General features: G+C 34.2%; 1 protein-coding gene across 6 annotated transcripts in view; it reads left to right on the top strand.

Annotated features, from left to right (window-relative positions):
* ANKRD17 (ankyrin repeat domain 17) overlaps positions 1 to 26,530 on the top strand; it is a 150,760-nt gene that overhangs the window by 105,690 nt on the left and 18,540 nt on the right. For all 6 annotated transcript variants that reach the window (XM_081304252.1, XM_081304255.1, XM_081304251.1 and 3 more), the window contains 11 exons: positions 733 to 844; positions 1,007 to 1,152; positions 4,900 to 5,042; positions 5,671 to 5,884; positions 6,770 to 6,945; positions 7,986 to 8,148; positions 10,912 to 11,007; positions 12,653 to 12,769; positions 22,210 to 22,381; positions 24,368 to 24,815; positions 25,259 to 25,414. In XM_081304252.1, the coding sequence (XP_081160378.1) occupies positions 733 to 844; positions 1,007 to 1,152; positions 4,900 to 5,042; positions 5,671 to 5,884; positions 6,770 to 6,945; positions 7,986 to 8,148; positions 10,912 to 11,007; positions 12,653 to 12,769; positions 22,210 to 22,381; positions 24,368 to 24,815; positions 25,259 to 25,414 (1,943 nt within the window). The remainder of the gene's footprint in view (positions 1 to 732; positions 845 to 1,006; positions 1,153 to 4,899; positions 5,043 to 5,670; positions 5,885 to 6,769; positions 6,946 to 7,985; positions 8,149 to 10,911; positions 11,008 to 12,652; positions 12,770 to 22,209; positions 22,382 to 24,367; positions 24,816 to 25,258; positions 25,415 to 26,530) is intronic.

Here is a 26,530-nt window from a genome sequence, read left to right as displayed (position 1 = left end):
ATCCCTTCTGGTGATCTTTTTTCTGGCCTCCAATAATTTCCTCATGCACATGTGCTCATCAGAATTCAGCTGAAGATTTGAGGAGACCCCCCCTGCAGAACTCCAGAGTATTCTCTCTCTGCAGTGCTCTCCTCTTCAGTAATCTGCGCCATGAATTCTAGCCAACTTGACCTCTCCAGACTATCTTCTCAATTAGGGGAGATTGCCAGGTTCTGGGCACCCATTCCATACATTGCGCCTGGAAACTCTCCAGGCAGTTAAGTTGTGTTAATCATTTCTATTTTTAGGGATCCCTGTCCTGCATTACCTGTCTGAACAGTCGTTTCAAATAGTTGTCTTTTTTTTTTTTTTTTAAGTTGTTTGAGATAGGAAAATAAATCTAGTCTGTGTTATTCCATTAATGGCCTGAAGCAGAAATGAATCCACACTATTTCATTAATCATGTAGTTGAAAACAGTATATGGTAGAAGGTTAATTCTTAAAGTAAATACTAGGAAAAAAAGTAGAAGGTCATGCTTTTTTCCCTGGTATTTACTTTAAAAATTGCCCATGGAGTTCAAGTGTTAACTTGTAGTTTTTTTAGAAAAGTTACTGGTTAGCCACTAATGGGGGGAAAAAAACAATAAACATTACATTCAAGTACTTGATATTATAGTGGTACACATGTATCTCTGTGTATTTACTGTTAACATTTTAAAATTAATAAGCTAATAAGAAATTAATTTTTTACAGACTGAGAGTAATCATGACACGGCACTAACGCTTGCCTGTGCTGGTGGCCATGAGGAACTGGTACAAACACTGCTAGAGCGAGGAGCTAGTATTGAGCACCGAGACAAAAAAGGTAGGCCTCACTTTTATTAATTTTATTTTCTGTAATATTTGTGAAAGAAATTTTATGTATTTAGAAATATTACTTCTTGAGCCCCTTTTTGATGCTTAGGTATATTGGAAAATAGTATTGTTCTTTGGCTGAGCACATAGTGAGATCATTATTTTTCTCCAGGTTTTACTCCACTCATCTTGGCTGCTACGGCTGGTCATGTTGGAGTTGTGGAAATATTGCTGGACAATGGTGCAGACATTGAAGCCCAATCAGAAAGAACTAAGGACACACCACTATCCTTGGCTTGCTCTGGTGGCAGACAGGAGGTAAAATTTCCCCTTAGTGTAAATTTTTTCCTTTGTTGTTTAGAAAATGCTTATGTGATCTTTGTGTCTATAGGAACAAGGATTTGATGTTTACATTTATCACAGTAATTCAAATATTATCTATTAGTAAATACAGTGTTAATATAAGCTACCTCCCAGAGAAGTCATATTTTTTGGAATCCTAAAAAAAAATCTAAAAGTAGTACCTGTCTTAGGAATTCCTGTATATTGCACTTAGATTAAGAGAAAGACTAAAGCCAACTTCAATGACACACCGCCTATAATCCCAGGAACTCAGGAGGGCAAGGCAAGACGATTGAAAGTCCAAGACTAGACTCAAAGACTTAGTGAGACACCCCTCCCCCCCCATCTCAAAATAAAAAGAACTAGAGATAGATCCCAGTGGTAAAGTGCCCTTGGATTCAATCTCCAGTACCAAGAGAAAAGAAAGCCTTAAGACATTCCAAATCAGATTAGAAAGCACCTGATGAACAGGGCTTATTTTCACTTATCTTTTTCTGTCTTAGAATAACTGGTATTAATCAAGTAGGTCTAAGAAATTATAGGTTTACACACACTTGTGTGTCTTCTAGCATTTAATAATTAGCTGAATAGCCAGGTGTGGTGATGAATGCCTGTAACCCCAGCTACTTGGGAGGCTGAGGCAGGCGGATCACAAGTTTGAGGTCAACCTGGAAAACTTAGTGAGACCTGTGTCCAACATAAATAAAAAGGACTGGGGGTGAATTCAGTGGTAGAGCACTTGCCTAGCTTGATCAAGGCCCTGGGTTCGATCCCCAGTACTGGGGGTGGGGGTGGGGGTGGGCTGGGGACAAATTAGCTGGATAACTTTAACTTTTATTCTCCAGATCCATTCTTATGTAACTGGGATCTAAGGTTTAAAAACCAGTCTCTGTAGATTCACAACTTTTCCATCAGGGAAAAGATGAATATTAGGTATAGGAAGCATCCTATGTCATCCAGATTAGTTTCCTACTGAAAAGTCATCTTCTTTCCCTTCCCTTCCACTCCTCTCCTTTCCCATCAAGTTGCCAAGTTTCCCCACTGTTCTTAGTTCTGTTCTTTGAACAAATGAACAAAAGTTTATACCCTCTTCTATGTTCAGATGTTTGAGTGTTTGTTCATCAATGTTACCTACATTCTGTGGGTAACAGGGTCCTGTTCTTTCAGTTGTTAGCCAGAGAATACTTTTTCCTTATTGTTCACTGTCTTAGTTTCTCCACCGTTTATGTCAGTATCATTTCTGAAATGTTGTATCAAAAAAGTGCTCTGACCAGCCAATTATTATCTCCTATTTGAGCATTTTAAACTAGCCCTTCCTTCTTTACCAGTCATAGCAAAGGTTATATTGAACTCATTGTTAAACTTACTAGGTTTTTAAAATAAACTAACAAAAGAAATATTTGGGAAGCAATTTCTACACAAAAGAATGGGAAAGCTAGTAAAATGGAGCAAGTATAGGAAGATAGGGGATGGTTATCCATTATCTTATAGATTAAAAAGAATTAGACTAACAATAATACAGGCATACATACATACATACAGTTTTTTAATAGACAGTTTTTGCTTTGGTTGACTGTTTTTACAATTTTTTCCTGTTGGATTTGGAGTAGATATAATATGGGTGAATAGTAGATTCACTTGCTACTAGAGATGATCTGTCAAGAGACAGCAAAGACTTGTTTCTATTGTGTGTTGTTTCTTCTGATCATGTTATTTCATTCTTCCATAATCCTCAGTGGAGGTGGTGGGTGTGGTGAAAGCTTTTTTTTACCAAATATTAGGTAAGACAATTGGAAGTAAACAATTTGATAAATTTTATTTCTACTACATAGGAAAAAAATAGAGATTCCTGTCAATCCTACATTCAAATATGAGGGCATAAATTTTCAGTTAAATACCATTGAACTGTAAAGCTTATAATAATTAATTCTCTTTTTAAATGTAATAAAAGTGAATTTTTTCTTAACTGAAATTTTCTGTTATGCAGATTGAAATCATACTTGCTACATATATTAATAAAATTTTAGTGTTGAATCCAAGATATTCTTTTGAAGATCATAATAAGGCCAATATAATACTGTGGTTTTGAGTTACATATTCTTATTAAAATGCTACAGATGAGGTTTATTATGAAAGTCTTTCAGATAAAAATTTAGCTTATAAACATCTCATTGCTTTAATTTGTTATCTTTAGAATTAAATGTTTTGAAATAATTAGTTAAACTTAGCCAGCTTTACTATAAAAATAACAAATTTTTAGATAATGGAACCCAAGAGAACTTCACAAATTTGAGATTTAGAGTTTTATACTATATTGACTTTAAAAAACTCTGTAAAATAAAATAGCCTAATATCATTTTTTTGTTTTGTTTTTATACCTTGTCAAGCTGCCTGATCTTACTGGCTCTGAAAGCAAAATGTGAAAGTCATATTTAAATTTGGTATAGCTTTATTCGAATAAATAAAATTTTAGCTGATAAGCAAAAGAAAGCACTGTTTATAAGCATTTTTTATATCCCAGTTAGTATTTTCACTAATATAATGTTTATTATTTTCCAGTTTTTACCATCTGTAAATAAAATACAAAGTATGGCTGGGGATGTGGCTCAGTGGTCAAGTTCTTTGAATTCAATACCCCAATCCCCAGTAAAACCACCCTCCCCCCAAAAAAGTGCTGAATGGGTATAATATAGTATAGTAAATAATAATTATTATTATGATAATATAATAATATTAGCAAAAACATGAATTGGGAAATAATAAGTGTAGTTATTAGTAAGAGCAAAGTTAGGAGCCAGCTATGGTTTGGAGTCAATCTTAACTTTCCTGTGTAAAATGAAGATGAAAATAATACCACCTGTTTCAAAGGATTGTTTTGTACTTTAAATGGCAAGGGGCAAATGATGTATGAATGGCCAATAAGCACTTACATAAATCCTAAACATTTTTAGTTATCAGGAAAAGGCAGTTGAGACCTAATGGGATACTGCCATACATCCTCTATAATGGATATAAAGTTAGACTGGTAATAAAAAATGTTGCTGAGGATATAGAACAACCAGAACTCATGCATTGTTTATAGGAGTATAAATAGAACAACCACTTTTGGAAAAGTTCTTTCAGTTTCTTGTAAAACTGTACATCCAGAAATCCTATAGCTAAATAGGACTTAGCATAATAAAATATTAATGGTAAAATCTAGATAGTTCATATATATAAAGTTTTCTCAACTCTTGTATATTTGTAAATTTTCATAAAGTTTTAAAAGATTATTACCTCTTATTCTAGTTTTTAAAAATCTAGTTACCAATTGAAAGGTTTAAAATTATTTGAAATACATTCATATATACAAATTCGGAAAAAAAATCTGTCCCATATTACTTCTACTTTAGTACTATATTATGGAATAACCCAGAAACACTTATTTCCAGAATAGCATCTCTTAACAATTTTGAGGTCTAGGTCCTCCATGGGCAATACTATATCTTTTCAGTAGATTTCTAAATGGTTTTTACTTGACAAACTCTCTCTTTGTTTGCTGCTAAGACCTCTTGCTATTATTTGAGGCTGGTTTGGGGCAGAGGATAAATGAAGGAAAGTTCTCTTTGGGTTATACGATAAACCACAAAAAAAGTGAGTGGGGTGGGGGGAATTAGAAATATACACCTTGAAAATGACTCACCCACCATAAGAAAACACATTGCTTTCTTTTTTTCTTTCCAGGTGGTGGAGCTGTTGTTAGCTCGAGGGGCAAATAAAGAGCACAGGAATGTTTCTGATTACACACCTCTTAGCCTGGCTGCTTCTGGTGGCTATGTGAACATCATCAAAATATTACTAAATGCAGGAGCTGAGATTAATTCTAGGTAAGTTTTATTCTTTCACTGTAAGCCATTTATTTCGATACAATGTTATGTTTCAGGTAATTGTAGAACACCTATTCTTAATGCCACTTTTAGGCCTTTAAAATATAAATTGTGAAGAGATTTTTAAGATTTATTTTATTTAAGTAATTAAAACTTAACATATAAGTTGGAAAATATACTATATTTCATACAATAGCACTAAACTTAGACACAGTTTGCTTAATTTTTGTTAAGCAAGCAAATATGTGCCAAGAGATGAAAAATTCAGCTCGATGTGGTAGCACATGCCTATAATCCTGGTGACTTAGGAGGCTGAGGCAGGAAGATCACAAGTTTGAAGGTAGCCTCAGCAATTAAAAGACAAAAGTTTATTATCATATTAGTAACTTAATAACTTTCTAGCCCAGGTTATTATGTTTGAATGAGTTAAAGACAAAATATCTAATAAAAAGATTTTTAAAGGAGGCTTGGTAATAAATTGAAAGATTTACTAGGACTGAGAAAAATGGTTAAATTTTTAAATAATCCTGCAAAATAAATAATCTTATTGAAATTCTTTATCATCATCCAGTTCTTCAGTGTAAAATATATTTTTTCCTTCTGTTCTTCCCATAATGCTCACCCCCAGAACTGGTAGCAAATTGGGCATTTCTCCACTGATGTTAGCAGCTATGAATGGGCATACAGCTGCTGTTAAGCTCCTGTTGGACATGGGCTCTGATATAAATGCTCAAATAGAAACCAATCGGAACACTGCCCTTACATTAGCCTGCTTCCAAGGAAGAACTGAAGTGGTTAGTCTTCTGCTTGATAGAAAAGCAAATGTTGAACACAGAGCTAAGGTAAGAAAAAGTCTGAGATTTACCCATGAAATTTGCTGCTTTCATATGTAAGGTGTGTTGGTAGCAATATGATAATTATACTTTTAGTACTTTCTTTTTAAAAAAATTTTTTTAAGTTGTAGTTGGACACAATACCTTTATTTTATTTATTTTTATGTGGTGCTGAGAATTTTGAACCCAGTGTCTTCCAATGCTAGGCAAGCACTCTACCGCTAATCCACAATTCTAGCCCTTATTTTTAGTACTTTCTATTAACATTTATCTCCTACATATATATTGAATCAAAGTTCAAGCAGTGGCATATGCTTGTTATCCCAGGGGGCTGAGGCAGGAGGATTGCATATTTAAGGCCATTTTCCATGATTTAGTGAGATAATCAGCAATTTATTAAGATCCTTTCTAAATAAAAAATGAAAAGGATTGGGGATGTCGCTCAGTGATAAAGTGCCCCTGGGTTCAATCCTTAGTACCGAAAATATAATAATAAAATAATGATAATAATAGAAATCATTTGTTTAACTTAAGCATTAACTCTGAAAATAACTCAGCAACACATTTTTGTAGGTATTATTGTTATTAGGATTATCAGCTGAAAAAGATGTGCTATTTTGAAAGAGAACAGAGAGGAAATTTTATTTAGTGCCAGATAGAGGTCACATAGTTGGATCTCATTCATGTTCTCATTACAACAATATCATTGATTTTAGGTGTAATTATCTTCTTTTAGTAGACCAGACTGTAATTCAGACTAATAAGTGTTGATGGTGAAATTTAGTTGTGAATCTTTATAAAAGCTATTCCATATTGCTTCATCATATTGTTATTCTGTTCCATGTTGGCTGTTTCTAGTCTGTTCCATGTTTTTTTATTTTTCACTAAACCTAGACTGGTCTCACACCACTAATGGAAGCTGCCTCTGGTGGATATGCAGAGGTGGGCCGAGTACTTTTGGATAAAGGTGCTGATGTTAATGCCCCTCCAGTGCCCTCCTCAAGAGATACAGCTTTAACCATAGCAGCAGATAAAGGGCATTATAAATTTTGTGAGCTTCTCATTGGCAGGTATGATATTACTTACTATATCTTTCCTATCCTTCATATTATGAGCATAAGTATTACCAGTGATTATTATTCTCTCGGCATTTCACTATTAAAAAATCAAGTGTGATTACTTTTTCTATGAACTATAAGTGTTTTTTTCAAACCTGTTATTTTTGATTCATCCAGGACTATGCTACATTGTCTGTATTTCAATGCAACCTAAAATAATTTTTCTTCCTTTCTTGTATGCATATACTTTTAAAGTGTTATAATAAGCTCTTTAAGCATCCAGTTGCTGTCATCCATACAATTTGAATTTTGCAGAGTATTACTCTCAAGTCTTAAAACTCTGGCAGTGATCTAAGACTTCCTTGTTGAATTTCTTATTGTTTACAGTAGTTAAGAATTTAGGTGTCAGTTGTAGAACTGTTCAAGGTATCAGAGAGGATCCAGGATAGTTTTTACTTTCACTTTAAGTTGCCTGCCAGTTTCCTAAATACATTTGTCCTCCTTACTTGGATTTTCTACTTTAAAGACCTTCGCATGGTACCCTAAACAGTAGTATTTGGTACTGACTACTATTAACTATGATTATTAACTACTTTTACTTTGATACCCACTGAGTGCTAAATCTACATTTATTCTTTGACTTCATTCTTTTCTGACATACACAGTCCAAGTACATGGATAAAAATAATCTGAAACAGGTATAATTGCCTCAGAGGATGCTGGTTTTTGTCTCTAGGATACTGTGTTAGTATATCGATTATGCTGTTAACAGGATATACTTCTATTTTTCACTAAACAAATATTCACATTCTTAGGTTTTAAAACTCAGTATTATGTAGTCATTATTTTAAAAATACAATCAGTTATTGGATATATGAAATTTATTTGATTTGATGGCTGGAAATTGTCATGTAATTCTGAGAGAGAACTATTTTGGTCCTCGAATATTAAGAACAATTTTCATCTGTTTAGAAATTTTCACATAGGTATAATTGATTTTTATTACATTCCATTTCATTTAAGACAGTGCTCTCTGTGTCATTCATTTTTAGGGGAGCTCATATTGATGTACGTAACAAGAAGGGGAACACTCCGTTGTGGCTAGCAGCAAATGGTGGGCACCTCGATGTGGTTCAGTTACTGGTGCAAGCAGGTGCAGATGTAGATGCAGCAGATAACCGCAAAATAACTCCTCTTATGGCAGCATTTAGAAAGGTAGAAGTCTTTTCATTCCCTTTTACTTGGATATTTTCCCTTTCTGCTAGGAAGTGTATGGTCCAGTGATTACTGAAGACTCTCAATTTGTAATTTAGAACTTTTGGTGAAAGCAAGTGATAGAATATGCAAATAGTTACTCTGTTGGCAATAATGAAAGATGGACAAATACAGGTATTATGGAAAAGCTAGAAATATTATCCACATTGGACATGAAAGCTAAGTAAACTTTTAGAAAGCTATTGTAAGTAGTATTTTCAAAATTTAGTTGTGGTATTAATCTTTCGCTGTAAATCCAATTAAGAGTAACCAATTTGAACTACTTGTATGTAGATGTTCTTGTGTATTGTTGCTGTAGAGAAAAATTTACTTTATGTGTGTGTGTACATATGCATTTATTTTTGCAGTGTTGGGGATTGAACCCAAAGGTATTCTATCAATGGAGCCACATCCCCACCTCTTTTATTTTTTTATTTTTTTATTTTTTTTAATTTTGAGACAGGATCTCACTAAGTTGCCAAGGCTGGCCTCAAATTTGCAATCTTCCTGCAATCAGCCTGCCTAGTCACTGGGATTATAGGTGTGCGCCACCACAGCAGGCATAATCATTTTTAGGGAAAAAAAAGAAAAATGAAAATCTAAATATTGATACTTTAAACTCTAAAAATTCAAGTATACTACCTTTAGAAGTAGAAATATGAATTTGATGAAAATTAAAGAAACTGTTATTTTGTATAGTAAAAGCTGGTATAAGTAAAATGATTGGGTTAATAATATCTCATTGATTTCCAATGTAATTTTCATTTGTTATTGGGAAAACCAGATCACTATTTCAGGGATTCTGTGCTTTTTGAATTTTGTCATTTGGTGAAATGTAAGTGAAATTCTCTGTAGATTCCAAAATGTTGATCAGTTCTAATATATAAATTGCAAGAAGTAATTTCTTCTATTATTCTCTCTGATGTGTGGGTGTGTGTGTGGTGATACTGGATATTGAACTAGGGCACTCTACATAGTACTGAAGTACATTGCCAGACCTTTCTTTTTATTCTGTTGTTTCCTTAGATGTTCTGGACTACCTAAATCTAATTGTCTTGTGTTTTTCTTCAATAGTCAAACTTACTCACCTCTAATCTAAACAAGCTAGCATATTATTATCAAGTTAATCTTCCTAACCACTCCACTACATTACTACTCTCTTTTAAGAACTCTACAGTGTCTGAAGTCTTTGAAATTCCAACAGTTTGGTATTCAAAGCCACTCCAGTGTAGTGTTTTAGGTATCATCTCCCTTTATGAATTCTCTCTTTGCTTGATCTTTTTCTTCTTTATCTCATATAACCTTTGTTCTCATCAAGAATGCCAAGTCCTTTTTTTTTTTCTTCAAAGTTCCTCATTCTTTGGGTACTTTAAATTTCTCGTCCTGTATAAACTGTTTCCATTCCATTTGCGCTCACACTGAGATCTCTGATCTCCTAGAGGTTATAGAAGTTCTATAGTCCTTTATTGTCTTTATCATTTGGTTTGACATATATATTTATATGTCATTACCCTTAAATATTAGTAATTTCTCTATTATTAGTTGTTACTCTTAATGTCTGGCATGCATATATATCTTTGTAATAGGGCATTTTAACTTCATATGAACGGTGCTTATCTTTTGTATTCATTCTACTATTTATTGAGTATCTGTTATATGAAATTGTAATGACTGTAATATTATGCTAGATAGGATGCAACAGTTAGGCTTTTCTTTTCTTTCTTTCTTTTTTTTTTTTTAAATGAAACCTAATCAGGGAGGTGAGATCCCATGCCCAAGTCAGATAACTGTCAGTTTTCCCATTGTAAATAGTTAAAGCTAAAGACTAAAAGTTTTAGGGAGATCATTAGGAAATGAGGGTAGTGGCATTTGAGCAGTTAAAGAATACCTTATAAAAGCTACAAACAAAAAGGACCAAATAGAGGTAATAGAGGACATATCTTAAAGACTAACAGCTTAAATACTATCAGCTGTCTATCCAGACTGGCTGAATTATAGGTATTGTGTAGAGAGCAGTGGTGCATTTTGGGGAAAGTGAAGCAACTGTTGAATGTTAAATAAGATTTTGAGCCGGGCACAGTGGCACATGTCTGTAATCCTAGCGGCTCAGGAGGCTGAAGCAGGAGGATTAAGAGTTCAAAGCCAGCCTCAGCAACTTAGTGAGGTACTCAATGAGACCCCATCTCTAAAATAAAATATAAAAGGGGGCTGGGATGTGGCTCAGTGATTAAGCACTCCTGGGTTCAATCCCTGGTACCAAAAAAAAGATTTTAAACATTTCTTAGATACTGAACTGTTTCTCCTCAGAGTGGTTTTGCATTATTTGGTGCTGTTGTGGCATATTTCTGTAATCCCAGCAGCTTGGGGAGGCTAAGGCAGGAGGATCAAGAGTTCAAAGCCAGCCTCAGCAAAGGCGAGGTGCTAAGAAACTCAGTGAGACCCTGTCTCTAAATAAAACACTAAATAGAGCTGGGAATGTGGCTCAGAGACCGAGTGCTCCTGAGTTCAATGCCTGGTTCCCCCGCCCACTCCCAAAAGAATGAACATTGTAGATTTAATTCCTCAGAACCACAGCCTACCTTTTTCTTTTTTCATTTTTAGTGCAAACATGCAATTAAGTTTACTTTGTGGCTCTAATGTTAATTAATGTCAAAGTTCACACTGTGTAGATTTATTGAATCCTGTTAGAGTCTGTGTTCGATCTGACATTGACATCTCTTTTAGGGTCATGTGAAGGTGGTACGCTACTTAGTCAAAGAAGTCAATCAGTTTCCATCAGATTCTGAATGTATGAGATACATAGCAACCATCACTGATAAGGTAATATGTTGTTCATATTCATCCCACTATATGAGTTGGAGGTTCCATTTAATTGATATAGCTCCTATGCTAAGAAAAATCTTGGTTTGAACAATAAATATATAAAATTTCATTTATCTCTGTGAAGATAAATGAACTGTAACAGATTAATGGATTAATGAAACATTCTCTGTGATAGAATTACTTTGCTTTTTAACTAGTTTTAAGCTGATTTTTAATGTAACACTAAACACTTCAAAGCAAAATTATTATTCATTAGTATTATCATATCTATGTAGATGTATACATATATATCTAGATTGATAATATATTCTGAAAGAGGAATTTGCTGTTTTTTTATTACCAGCAAAAAATAGTATGTTTAGTCATAGGCAGAAAACCTTAAAGCCATGTTATGTGATGTAAAATTAGGGTTTAACTGTCAGTTTATTAATGAGTTGGAAGCTGGGCATGGTAGCACATGCTGGTAGACCCAGCTACTCTGGATGCACAGGTGGGAGGATCACTTGAGCTCAGAAGTTCAAGGGACAATCATTACAAGTCATACATAGTTAGACTTCATCTCAAATGACAAAACAAAAATCAAACAAACAAAACCAAAGCGTATTGGCTAGAATTATGGAGGAAATGTGGGGAACATAAATAAAATCTTTATTCTTTTTCTTTCTTGCTTTCTTTTTTTTTTTTTTTAAGGTTGGGGGTATGGTACTAGGTATTGAACCCATGAGGGGAGTTCAATCACTGAGCTACATGCTCAGCCCTTTTTATTTTTTATTTCTACAGAGTCTTGCTAAGTTGCTGAGGTTAGCCCCAAACTTGAGATCCTCCTGCCTGCCTTAGTTAGCCTCCTGAGTTGTTGGGATTATAGGCATGTGCCACTGTTCCTGGCAAAATAAATTTCTATTCCATTTTGTTTTGTGGTTTATACATTATATAATAGTGGGCAGTTTTCCCCCCTTATGTTTAATTTAAAATAAACTAGGTGATTCTCTGACTCCAGATTTTTGTATGACAATTAGCAGTCCTGGATTCCACATGATTTGGTATATGGGGAGAAAGAGGAGATTAAGATAAGAAATATTTTTAAAATAATTACTATTATGGGAATATTTTTAATATTAAAAAATAAGGAAATATCCCTTTGTCTTTTGAGAATGAAAACGGAAAAGTGTGTTAGGGTACATGTTTCTGTGATTCCTTTTGTGAATAATTCTTGCCTATAAAATTGTAGCAAAAATGCTTAAATATTTGAGGACAGTTCTTGCCAAATAAGTACTTGGGAAATTTGTAAATTCCTTTTCTTTGTTGACATTGCCCATTTTCATTCAGCCCATTCATTAACCAGCTGTCATAAATTATTGTAGTGTTTGTTGTATGATTTTTTTATATTCAAATTATATGTGTAAATAATTTTAATTTTCTAAATATCAGTCAAATGGCTCTTATAATGAAAAACAGGAACACTCTGTGTATATTTTAAAATATGTCATTTAAATTATGTTTTATTTGTACTCCCTTTTTTTTCCTGCCACTGGTCTTTATTGCTTATGTTTACGTACTTCAAAAATCTTTGTTTTTAGGAATCTAATTAGCTCAATTTTTTTTTTTTTTTGAGACTGCAAATATATTCAATTTTTCATTACAGGAGATGTTGAAGAAGTGTCATCTTTGTATGGAGTCAATAGTACAAGCCAAAGATAGACAGGCTGCTGAAGCAAACAAAAATGCCAGCATTTTGTTAGAGGAGTTAGACTTGGAAAAGGTAATGACAATCTTTAAATATGAAAACTACTCACTTTTTTTTTTTCTGGTTTTTCTTCCCTTAATTTGTAATTTATTCTTTTGTGATTTTGTTTTATGCTGTAATTGTGTACATGGTTTTCTCCCTAAGTTTATCTCAAATAGAGAAAACAGTTGTCATTATCATTAAAAGCATTTTCATTCAAATTTTTTAAAAACTTGATTGCAAGAATCAAGGTGATCTGGAAGTCAGGAAACTTACCTTCTAATTCTGGATTTTAAACTTATCTGAACTAATGATCTCTTGATTCCCAATCGTATCTATAGTTCTTTGATCCTTGACCTTATTTTATTTTTTATTTATCAAAAGTATCACATAAAGTATAAAGGTGTAATCACCTAGTGGAATACAACCATCTGTTATATTTAGTGAATATGTTTTTTTTAATGAGTAACTTCTTTTGTACTTTTTCAGGCAGACTAGAGCATCTGTTCCTATAAAGAATAAAATTCTCCAAAACAGCATATAGTTTGTACAACCTTATAACTCCTTTTTCTTCACTCCCTTTTCTGCCAACTTTCCCCCACTAACTCTGTGATCCAAAATTTATTGAAATCATTAGCAAAAAGAATTAGTTTGACATTTAATATTAAGGAATACAAAATCTGCTGTATCTTGTTTTTAATGGTAAGATAAAAAATACTATAAAGTTTAACAAGTTTTTAAATTTATAAAGGATATCTGGTAAATATTATACATAAGCCCTTTTTGAGTAAAATCCATTCTTTTACTATATTTGCTAATTTTATTGAGCTATTTTATCCTACAGAAAAAAATATGTATTATTCTAAATATTTCATTCAAATAAGAAAATATATTCTTCTGGAAAAAAAATTACGTTGGAGGGTCTTCATTTTTAAAACTTTGTTGTTTAGCTGGGCCCAGTGGCATAAACCTATATAATGCCAGCTACTCAGGAGGGTGAAGCAGGAGGATTGCAAGTTTGAGGCCAGTCTCAGTAATTTGTGAGACCCTATCTCAAAATAAAAGCCACTAAGGATGTAGCTTGATGATAGGTGATAAAGCACTCCTGATTTCATTCTCTAGTAAAAAACACACACAGAGTCAGCCCCCCCACACACACACACACATACACACACATACATGCACACACACACTCAATTGGTTTAGATTCTGATCAAAGTATATTTACTTTTTGAGCTACTTTAGAAGAGTGCATTGAAAGATGTTGTAATGAACATCATAACTGTTACTTGACCTATTTCCTTTCTTCTTCCCTTCCTTCTTTCCTCCCTTTCCCCCTTCTCCCCTTCCTCCCTTCTTCTCTTTCCTTCCTTTGTTTTCCCTCCCTTCCTGCCTCCTTCTCTTTTCAGTCTTTCCTTCCTTTCTCTCTCCCCTTCCCTCTCCCTCTCCCTCTCCCCCTCCCTCCCTTCCTCCCTCCCTCCCTTCATCCATCCCTTCCTCCCTTCCTCCCTCCCTCCCTTCATCCATCCCTTCCTCCCTTCCTCCCTCCCTCCCTTCATCCATCCCTTCCTTCCTCCCTCCCTTCCTCCCTCCCTCCCTCCCTTCCTTCCTTCCTTCCTTCCTTCCCTCCCTCCTTCCCTCCCTCCTTCCCTCCTTCCCTCCTTCCCTCCCTCCCTCATGTTAGGCAAGCCCTGTACCACTGAGCTACATCCCCAGTAAGCTATTTTCATATTCACTTTTATCAAGCCAAGTTAGGAACCAGACTATTTATTACTTTATTCTTCTCAGTAAAAACATACTCTCTTAGTACAGATGGAGAAATTCAGTCAGTAAGAGGTAGTTAAGCAATGTGCCTAAAGTACACTAGGATTTTAACCGAATTTTTAAAATGTAAATTTTCTGATTCTCTGCACTCCCTTAATTGAATGTAATCTACCTCTTAGGTTTTTCTTCCAAAATTATTTTAATATTCTTTTCCCCCATTATTTTTCTATTTGAAAATGTCTAAATCTGTGAATAATAGTTCTATCCAGAAAGTATCCTTTTTGTAGCTGAGACATAGATTATCTGATACTGAATACAATCCTTCATTGTTTTCATGCCTTTGATATTTATATACTTTATTTTCATGCCTTTGATGTTTATACATTTTATTTTCATACATTTAATGTTTATACATTTATTTTCATAGCTTTGGATTACCAAGTCAGGAAGCAGCATAGGAAATATCATATTAAAGATGTCTGTTTTCAGCCACTCTAATTAAACATTTTTCACCTTTATTATAGTAGCATGCTCAGTTTAAATTGTGTAATATACAAAGATAAATACATGACATCATTGTAATCTATCTAAAGTTGGAGATCTCTTATGGTAACTAAAGTATGCACCACTATACTTACCTAATATAGGGCCTTTTTAAGACCCTACATGATTTTCTCACCCACACTATTTCTTACTCCTCTTTGCCCTTATTTCTTTTTATTACTTCTCTTCTTGATTACTTAACTGCATCCATACCGACCACATAGTGACCATCATTTTTTGGGAGGGGGGTACTAAGTTTCTTAATATGGGTCAGTACCAGAATATTTTCCTACAGCCATCAGCAATACATGAATGTGATTTTTGCATTGTTGTCATTATTTCTCAGTCTTGATATTTATGATTTTAGGAGTTCTTGATTTAAGGAAAATCGAAATGCTTCTTTCAAATGTCACTGTATATTCTTCTCTAATGTTAACACTCAAAGAGGATTAAAAAATTCTTAATCATAAATTAATTAGAGAATAGACCGAGAAGGGGAATAGCTGGGTCAAATGGTGGTTCCTAAAAAGAGCATGCTACAGGGACACTGCACAATTCACAATAGCAAGACTGTGGAACCAACCTAGATGCCCTTCAATAGACGAATGGATAAAAAAAAAATGTGGCATTTATACACAATGGAGTATTACTCTGCATTAAAAAATGACAAAATCATAGAATTTGGAGGGAAATGGATGGCATTAGAGCAGATTATGCTAAGTGAAGCTAGCCAATCCCTAAAAAACAAATGCCAAATGTCTTCTTTGATATAAGGAGAGTAACTAAGAACAGAGTAGGGACAAAGAGCATGAGAAGATTAACATTTAACAGGGATGAGAGGTGGGAGGGAAAGGGAGAGAGAAGGGAAATTGCATGGAAATGGAAGGAGACCCTCAGGGTTATACAAAATTACATACAAGAGGAAGTGAGGGGAAAGGGAAAAATAATACAAGGAGGAGAAATGAATTACAGTAGAGGGGATAGAGAGAGAAGAGGGGAGGGGAGAGGAGGGAAGGGGGGATAGTAGAGGATAGGAAAGGCAGCAGAATACAACAGACACTAGTATGGCAATATGTAAATCAATGAAAGTGTAACTGATGTGATTCTGCAATCTGTATACAGGGTAAAAATGGGAGTTCATAACCCACTTGAATCAAAGTGTGAAATATGATATATCAAGAACTATGTAATGTTTTGAACAACCAACAATAAAAATAAAAAAATAATAATAAAAATAAATTAATTAGATATAAAGCAGTTCTTCCTCATTAATTAATTAGATATAAAGCAGTTCTTCCCCATACACTCTATATACTTGTCAGTTTTGATAGGTGATGGTGATATATATATATATATATATATATATATATATATATATATTCATTCCTACCTTAATGTGAAGCCTCTTCTTTTGTGAACTGCAGCCCATATTTCTATGTGAAATATTCTTAGTCCCTGGGACCTTAGGATTATGCTCACTATTTTATAAATGATGATATATGTCTGTGAAAATACTTTTTTTGCCTTTTTGGTTCTGCTAATTTATGATTTAGAAACATTGGAGTTGGTCTTGACTAGTCTGAGTTGAGTTTACTCATTGATAATTTACTTAATGCATAAAAATGTTTCTTTAGCTAGGCACAGTGGTATACACCTGTAATTCCAGAGACTTGGAGGCTAAGGCAGGAGAATTGCAAGTTTGAGGCCAACCTCAGCAACTTTGTGAGACCCTGCCCCAAAATAAAAAATAAAAAGGATTGGAGATGGATGTATTTGCGGACTCAATGATTAGGTCTTAGTGATAGCTTAGTGATATAAAGCACCCATAATTTTAATGCTCAATAATTCTCTCCCCCCCCCCAAAAAAATAAGAAAACAGTTTATTTGATCAGTATTTGTAATTTGAAATTTTTGGTTTTTAAAACTGTTGCTGAGAACACTGTTTAAGTATACTTAATAGATTCCCTTATACTTACTCAATAAATATTTATTTATTGAACATTTGGTATGTGGAAGATTTCCTTCTCTGAAGTACTTCCATCTGTTTCAGATTCCAAATCCTCTTAAAATTAATTGCTTGTTTTCTTAGTACATTAACATCTAAGTTATGTTCTTGGCTGTTAGAATCCCTAGCAGATATTTTTAATTTGCATTTTAATATTGCTCTTACTCCTTCTAATTCATTACTTACTTTTTTCCCCTTTCCATTTTTTATTTTGTAAATTTTCATAAACTTTTAAGTAGCTACATACCTAACATATATATTAAATGAACCCATCCCACAATCTCAGTTTTACACATTCGATTCTTATTATCACCTCCTATCTTTTCAGCTTTACACTCTAGATTTCTGCCTCCAACACTCTGCCTACCAGTAAAGGGTAGAATTCATTTGTACTTTATTATCCTTATACTGTCCTTTACCCCTTTTTCCTTGTGTTTAACTTCTACCCAGTAACTAAATGTATCTAGAAAAAACACTCGGCCTTGACAGCTTTTACTCTGTATGTGTAGCAGTAAACCTTTTCCTGATGATCAGTAGTCATATGGTTGGCCCCCTGTATTTGTGGGTTCTGGATCTGAGGACTCAACCAATTGTGGTGAGAAATACCTGGAAATTGCTTCTGGGTTGTATTGTGCATACATTTTTCTTATTATTTCCTCTAAAAAATATAGTGAAGAGAAAAAGGGGGCAAAAAAGAATAAAATAAATAAAAATACAGTAAAACACCTGTTCAAATTGATTTACATTGTATTATGTTAGATACAAATATTTTGTCATTTTATAGAAAGAACTTGAACATCTAGGATTTTGTTATCTGGAGGGTTGAGAAACTGCAAGAACCAGTCCCACACATAAAACAGGGGAGACTGCTATATTTTCCTAGCCATTCAGTGTTAACCAAGTAATTAGAATTCTATATCCCCTTGATTTAATTTAGTCTCTACTTACCTGGGTAAATTTTTCTCCTTTATCCTCAGACTTCATCACCTCCTTTGCCTTTAATAAGTGAGTTTGTATCATACATTAGTCAAAAAATCAAAGCATCAGAAGAAAACTTCAGAAGACTTTCCTTTCTATCCACCCATTAATATTTATGGTTTCTACTATATATACTTCCTACCAGTGATTTGTTAAACTTCATAACCAGCCCCTCTATTTGTTTACTAGATTCAATCTGGTTTCTCCTACTCAACAACATTGTTGTAGCAGTTCTCTTCTTTCTTCTGTATTATTTTCTCCCTTTCCTGGATCATACCCATCAGCATACAAGCTTATTTCTCCTTTTTTTCTTTGAAGTACTGGAATTGAACCTAGGGTCTCATGCGTACTAGACAAGCTGTCTCCTACAGAGCTACATCTCCACCCTGTTTTATTTCTATTTTAAGACAGGGTCTTACCAAGTTGCACACACCAGTCTTGAACTTAAAATCTTCCCTTTTCAATCTCCCAGTTACAGGCATGAAACATCACATCCACCTTATTTCTCAAGTCTTTAAAAATCCTCCTTTTGACTCTCATATTTTGCCTCACCTTTAAGCTACAGACCTATTTCTCTGTCTCCCCTTGTAGGTACATTCTCCTCAAGAGTGACCTATTTTGGCCATCTCCAATTATTCCTTTCTCTTGAACCTAGTTCTGCCAGGTTCTCACTCCTACAACTCCACAAAAATTGTGTTAATGGTTTCCATTGGATTGCATGTTGCAAAATTCAATAGTTACTTCTCCATCCTTATCTTACTGATGCTAATAAAATTTGATATACTCTCTTCTCTGGGCTTCTGTGCCATTTCTTGCTCTTGGCTTTTCACCTACCTATATGGATATTCTTTCTGTATGTCTTCTACTGATTCCTCTTGTCATCTACCTTTTAATTGAAAAGGTTCTTAGTTCATCATGTCCTTATCATCTTTATTCATTCGTTGTCTTTTTCTACTTCCTAACTTTAAATATATAATAGCTGATTTCATATTTTTATCTTCAGCCCAGACCTACCTCTTCTTTAAACTCCAATGTCATATCTAGCTAGCTACTTATTATGTCCATTTTGGTACTTAATTTAACATCTGAAATTTATATGTCCAAATATGAACTCCAGATCTTTGTCTACCAGAAACCTATAACTGTCTTCTAATTGCACAGACCAAAAATCTTTACGTCATCTTTGATTCCTCTGCCTCCTCTGTTTTGATTTATATACAAAACTCTTGAACCAGTTTTTACCACTTCTTTCCCTAGTCCAAATCATTAATATATAGTCTCTTACCTGTATTCTTTCAGTAGTCGCTTAAAGAGTCCCAAGTACCCAAAATAAAAGACAAAACAAACTTTCAAAAGAAAAAAAAAATGACTAGAATAATGCTTGCCATATTAAACCTTCTGCATATCAGTTGTATCAGTATTATCATCTCCTTTTATTTAGCTTTGGCTGTCTCTTTTTGTGCCTTCTGTTCCATTTCTTATTTGAGTTATCATTTCTCATCTGACATTTTATAATCTTTCTGTGTAAATACCTTTACTTTTCAATCTTTCACATTGTTCACCTTCTCCAATGTAAATTCCAGTTCCACACAGTATTCTAAATATGTACATCATATTGCTTTACCTGTCTTCAAAAACCATCAGTGCCTCTTCATTGACTTCATGGGAAATTCTAAATATTCAGATTTTCTTATCTTTCCTTAGTCTTTTCTCTCACATGGTTAAACTGCCCCCTCCCCATTAACTTTTTTTTATACCAAATTTGTGAATGGTATTTCCTTAGCCTTTATTGCTGCTCCCTAAATCTTCAAATTCTCATCTTCAAAAGTTTAACTCTCGTATGTAATTTAATCTCCTAAACACTCAGTTAAGAATGACCAATTGGGTTAGTACCTTTTCTTATTCCACAGTGAGGTTATTTCTCCAACTTGATTTTTTTTTCTTGTCTTAAGCTCCTACCCTCCCCTACATGTGTTTACAAATATAAAGTGATTACTCTGTAAGTGAAATGAGGTTTGTCTTTCTGTGTGTATATACCGATATACATATACGCACATATCTTATGAGAAAACATAGGATGAAGACTGAATTTCTAACCATTTTCTTGTTTTTCTAGACTTGAGTTATCATTGTTTAGTTATTACAGCTGATATCTTTGGGGTTTTGTATCAATCTTTAACATTTATTTCTTTATCTTTTTTTGTTGTTTATTTTTTGTGCTGGGAATTGAACCTAAGGCATACTAAGCATTTATTCCACCATTGAGCTTTACATCCAATCCACACAACCCTACCACTTTTTTTTTTTCTCCTTCCCCAACAGACAAGGTCTACCTATGCTGCTTAGGTTAACCCTGCCTAAACTCCTGGGGCCCAAATAGTTCTGCTCTCTTAGCCTTCTGAGTAGCCTCCTATTATAGCCTCTTGAGTAGACTATAGGCTTAGGCCCAACTACTTAAAATGTTGTTGTCATTATTCCCTAAAACAACTAATAACATAGCATTTACATTGTATTAGGTACTATAAGTAATTAGAGATGATTTAAGTTATAGGAGAAGATGTGGATAGATGATATGCAAATACTTAAATAGTACAAAGACCACTTTGTAGCCAAGGATGCCAGCCTCAGGAACTTAGTGAGATCCTGTCTCAGAAAAATAAAAAAGGACATGGGGTTTTGGCTCAGTGGTAGGCCACTTGCCTAGCAAGTGTGAGACACTGGGTTCGATTCTCAGTACCACATATAAATAAATAAAGGTCCATTGACAACTAAAACATATTTTTAAAAATAAATAAATAAAAATGTCTGGAGATGTGCTTCAGTGATACATCATCTTTGCATTTAGTTCTCAGTACCAAACAAAGAAAGCCATTTTATGTAATGATTTTTGAGCATCTGCAGATTTTGGTATCCTCATGGATCCTGGATTGTCATTCCTCTTTAGATAATGAGGAACAACTATGTTTTGTTCCTATTTGTCTTCTGCTCTACTGAACTGGCTTAAGTGGAAGTCACCAATGTCATCTTAACTGCCAAATTGTATTACTTCTTTTCACTTTGTATTCACACTGACCTCTTTGCAGTGTTTGCCCATGTTAACCACACCTTCCTTCTCTCACCTGATTATGCCTTCTATAAATCTCATTTGCTCTCTTAAATACTGGATACTCGCTCCCTCAACACACTCATTCTCTATTGGTACATAAACACACATATATAAAGTTGTGACTTTTTCTCTCTAGTGATCTCATTTAATTTATTAGTTTCACCTACCACTTGCATACTTATAATGCCTCTTAAATCTGCATCTTTCAATCCACACTTTTGCTTGGTTTAAGGAAGTTCTGGGTTCCTTTGTAATCCTAGCTTGGGATCTTCTCCAAGATAGTCTTTCTTAGACCTCTGAATTTTTGTCCCACTCATTGGTGAGCACAAAGGGTAAGATATACCAGATTATCAGAACACGAGCCTTAACATTAAAAAAAATTAGAAATCAAGAGTAAATACCTCAAACTTTTAAAATATGATAAAACTCTAAAATACGATAATCTAGGCTGGAGTTATTGTGACCAGAGGACCTGCCCCCTCAGACTGAACTGTTTAATCCCTAAGGTACTTGTATACCTAAGATCCAGCCACAAATTCATATTGTGACTTACTCAGAGCCTACCACTTTCACCTACATCTGGACCAGTTGATTTTAGATCGAATCCTATTTTCTCATTTAAACTCTTCTCTATATCCTGGGGTGTTGTTAAGGCAGAAGAAGCCCTGAGCCCATAAATTTGAGATCATACTGGACAACAAGGCAAGACTTTATTAAAAAATCTGCTTTGATGCAGCAGCATACACCTACAATCCTGATAACTCAGGAAGCTTAGGCAAAGAGAATCTTGTAGTTTCAAGGCCAGCCTTGTGGGGATTTAGCTCATGGATAAAGTGCCCTGAGTTCAATCCAAACAAAAAATAAAGGTGAGATTGTGTCTCATTCTTGATTTGACCTTACCATTTAAAAAATATGGTCTCTAGAGTAGTTTGAATATTACTTACATCAAACAATGAATTGAACTAGTTGACTTTGAATTTTAAGTATCTCTGTACCCTTGTGATAAAGTAGTATTCTGAGACAACTTTTTTTCAGAGTAAATTTCTGTGTTGTATTTCTGTTTTATTGATCCTTTAACAGTTAAGGGAAGAAAGTCGGAGGCTGGCTTTGGCGGCCAAAAGAGAAAAGAGAAAAGAAAAGAGAAGAAAGAAAAAGGAAGAACAAAGAAGAAAACTAGAAGAAATTGAAGCCAAAAATAAAGAAAACTTTGAACTCCAAGCTGCTCAAGAAAAAGAAAAACTTAAAGTTGAAGGTATTTTCTCTACGAAAATTTAATTGGTTTTTGGTTTTGTTTGATAGGATTGAGGACTGAACCCAAGAGTGTTGTACCACTGAACTATATCTCTAGCCTGTGTTATTTTTTACATTTGAGACAGAGTCTCACTATGTTCTAGAGACTGGCCTAGAACTGGTAAACCTCCTGCCTTAGCCTCCAGAGTAGCTGGGATTACAGGCACCTCAGCTTGCTTTTTTCATTTATTGACTTCCTCCCCAGCTTGGTTTTGGTTTTGGTTTTGGTTTTACTGTGTTGCTCACACTTGTCTTTAATTCCTAGACTCAAGTCATCTGCCTGTTCAGCCTCTAGGAGGGTTAGTAGTTAGGACTACAGTTGTGCACCACTACACCCAGCTACCTAATTTTTAAATTATGATCAATTTCAAACCTACACACAGGTTGAAATACTTAAATCAAACAATGAATTGAACTAATTGTGTTTGAATTTTAGGTATCTCTGGTCCCTTGTGATAAAGCAGTATTCAATGACATAAAATGAACACCTAGAGACCCTCTACCTGAGTTTACAGAATTGTTAACATTTTACCTTATTTGCTTTATCCTTTCATCTCTAAATATGTACATATATTTGATCTAGTTGGAAGTAAACTGAAGACAAATGGCATTTCACTGGAAAATATTTTAGTGCACATCTTTAAAATGATATTCACTTATAATTATGAAATATTATTTATAATTCCTAAAAAATCCCATAATATTATCTTCAGTCCAGATCATATTCAGATTTCCTCAAACAAGAAGATTGTTTTTAACTACATTTTAGTTGAAAGATTATTTGAGATAGAAGAATTGTGGGAATGAACATTTGGCACTAAATCAGTCAAATGTTTTGAATGCTGTGTGCATGTGCGCGCGCCTTTACCCTTCCTCCATCCTTTTATTTTAAAAATGTTCAGACTATAGAGAATTTGAAGGATTAGTATGATGGTCAGGCACAATAGCACATGTTTGCCTGTAATCCCAGCAACTTGGCAGGCTGAGGCAAGGAGGATCATTGTAAATTCAAGGCCAGCCAGGGCAACTTAGTGAGGACTGTGACTCAAAATAAAAAATAAATTAAAAAAATAAAAAAAGGACTGGGGATGTAGCTTAGTGGTAAAGTGCCCTTGGATTCAATTCCCAATACCAAAAAAGGAAAGAAAGGGGGAAAAAAGTATTAGTATGATCAACACACCTGTATTTTACCCGAATTCTTAAAACATTTTGGCACGTTGTATCTTTTTTTCTTTTTGAGCAATATGCATGTCAGCTGTACATATTATATGAAATCATCCTTAAATACTTGAGTATTTCCCATAGAAAGAACATTTATAGCCATAATAACATTATTATACCTAAAAAGTTTAATAGGTATGTGATATGTACACATGGTACACATTCATATTTCCCAAATAATCCCCAAAGCAAAAGTAACCCTCATAACTACCTGTAAACAATTTTTTGTCCTCTGCTATGGAGGACTGAACCCAGGGATGCTCTCTACCATTGAACTACATCTCAATCCTTTTTTTAATTTATGTATTTTGAGACAATATCTCACTAAGTTACTGAAGCTGTCCTCAAACTTGTCATCCTTCTCCCTTAGCCTCCTAAGTTGCTGAACCAAAAAGTTGTACAACTATGCCCAACTTTTTGTTTTTGTTTTCGGGGGGTCGGGGGCAGAATTATACTAAAGTGTCCAGGATGGCCTTGAATTTGTTGATCCTTCTGCCTCAGACTCTTGAGCTGCTGGCATTATAGGCATGTGCTCCACCACATCTGGCACTACCTTTTATGCTTTGAGTAGTTATTAGGGGCGTAGATCAATCATATCCTCCTCATTACCAGCACATTCTGGAATAATGTCCAATAGTAATGAAATAACTCCTGGGTTTTTACTCTTTGTTTTTAAAGTGCTTAAGGCTAAATAGAACTTGCTAATTCACTATTGCTGCTTTCACAGAAGAGCCTGAAGTCTTGACCGAGCCTCCAAGTGCCACAACCACTACAACCATAGGTATATCTGCAACCTGGACAACTTTAGCAGGTTCCCATGGTAAAAGAAATAATACCATAACTACAACCAGTTCAAAGAGAAAAAACAGGAAAAATAAAATTACTCCAGAAAATGTTCAAATTATATTTGATGATCCACTACCAATTTCATACAGTCAACCAGAAAAGGTGAATGGAGAGTCCAAGAGCAGCAGTACGAGTGAGAGTGGAGACAGTGATAACATGAGAATTTCTAGCTGCAGTGATGAAAGTAGTAATAGCAACAGTAGCCGGAAGAGTGACAATCATTCACCAGCTGTGGTCACCACCACTGTGTCCAGCAAGAAGCAGCCATCTGTACTTGTTACGTTTCCAAAGGAAGAAAGAAAATCTGTTTCTGGCAAGACTTCAATAAAGTTAGTTCCATTTTTAATTTTTATTTTTTATAACACTTTACTGCTGAATGTGTTGGTAGAAAAAGTGAATTCATAACTTGTTAACTAAGAATTTTTCCTTGTGCTAATAGAGGCACATTTTCAATTGAAAACTAAGCTGGTTTTTAGATTTTGTAATAATAGGATCAGATCATTTTTACTATGAAATATCTTTTTTGTTGTTAAACTTAACCCATGTATTAATTGTGTTTTTACAGGGATTATTGTAACTCAGTTCTGGTAAATTTGTCCCCTATATATCTTAAAATTGGCTCTACATATTGTATGTTAAAACATTAAGAAGCAGTGAAAAAGGGTTCTGTTTACCTTATTTAATCTAAAAATAAATAATAAAATTATGTAGTAGACTACTACCTTTATCATTTAAAAATTCTGTATCTGTACTTTCCCTCCTTCTGTTAAAGATTGTCAGAGACTATTAATGAAGGGACCAGTAATTCTCTGTCTACTTGCACAAAATCTGGTCCATCTCCTCTTTCCTCTCCAAATGGGAAGTTAACAGTAGCAAGTCCTAAACGTGGGCAAAAGAGAGAAGAAGGATGGAAAGAAGTTGTAAGAAGGTGAGTTATTCTTTTTTTTTTTTTCTCATTCATTTAATTTGCTGTGAATTACAGCGAAGTGTTGTTTATAGTTAAATTCTTCCTACTATTCCCAAAGGTGCAAACACACTCATGGTGCAAGAAGAAAACCTTGCCATCTTTCAGATTAAAATTTAAAAACTTAAAAAGGTGTTGTTGTGTTTTTGGGTTTTTTTTTTTTTTGGCCTTTTTTGCACTTTGATACTTAAAAAATTGAAGAAGGCCAGGTGTGGTGGTACATGTGTATAATCCCAGGACTTGGGATTATACCCTCTGTTCTGAAGTAACTGAAGTGTCAGTATCAGTGTTCTCTATACAAAAGGAAGACTTTTAGTTCAGTGTTTCTATGTATATACCTGTGTATACTAAGAAATATTTAACTGACTAGGAAATAATGATCACTGGCTGATTTCATGCTCTTTAGGGAAATAAAAAGAATTGTCAAGGAACTTAGTCAAATGTATGTATAGCAGATCATATTTTTTTAAAAATATGACAGCTTAATATTTAATAGGCTATAAATAATTTATTTGTTCATTGAAATATAATTGACTGTTTCCCTTGGTTGAGAATTATACTGTTTCTCTTGGAAGCACTTTTTAATTGATTTGTCAGGAATTTATATCCACCTTTATAGAACCTATTTAAAATTAAAATGTAATGTCAGCAAGTGTTAAATGGATACTGCTTTTCTTAAAAAAAAATAGATTTCTTTTTCCTAACATTACTAAATATTCTTTTCCAGTTTCTGTGCTTGTGGATATTGTTTTAATGCATCTAGAAGAATACAGAGACACACAGAATTAATGTCATTCTTTTTAGTCATAAAAGTGTGAAAGAAAGAATGAGTAAAAGACTAAAAGGAACCCATAAGAGGCCTTTCTTGACTCTTGAGATTAGATGCCCAGACTCATATATCTCTATGATGCCTTATAAGGACACTCATGATGTGGTATTGGGTTTTTCTTATTTGAGGTTTGTACAGTCAGTATATGTGGACAGGAATCCTAGTCTGTCATATTCACTATTGGTATTTACATTAGCACGATGCATGTCTACATAGTTATGTGAGAGTCAAGAAAGCCAAAGGTCTTTGAT

The sequence above is a fragment of the Spermophilus citellus genome, assembly GCF_964194105.1.
Source record: "Spermophilus citellus genome assembly, chromosome: 8".
Classification (NCBI taxonomy): Eukaryota; Metazoa; Chordata; class Mammalia; order Rodentia; family Sciuridae; genus Spermophilus; species Spermophilus citellus.
The sequence above is the reverse complement of the archived record's forward strand: the minus strand, read 5'-3'. Positions and strand labels throughout refer to the sequence as shown.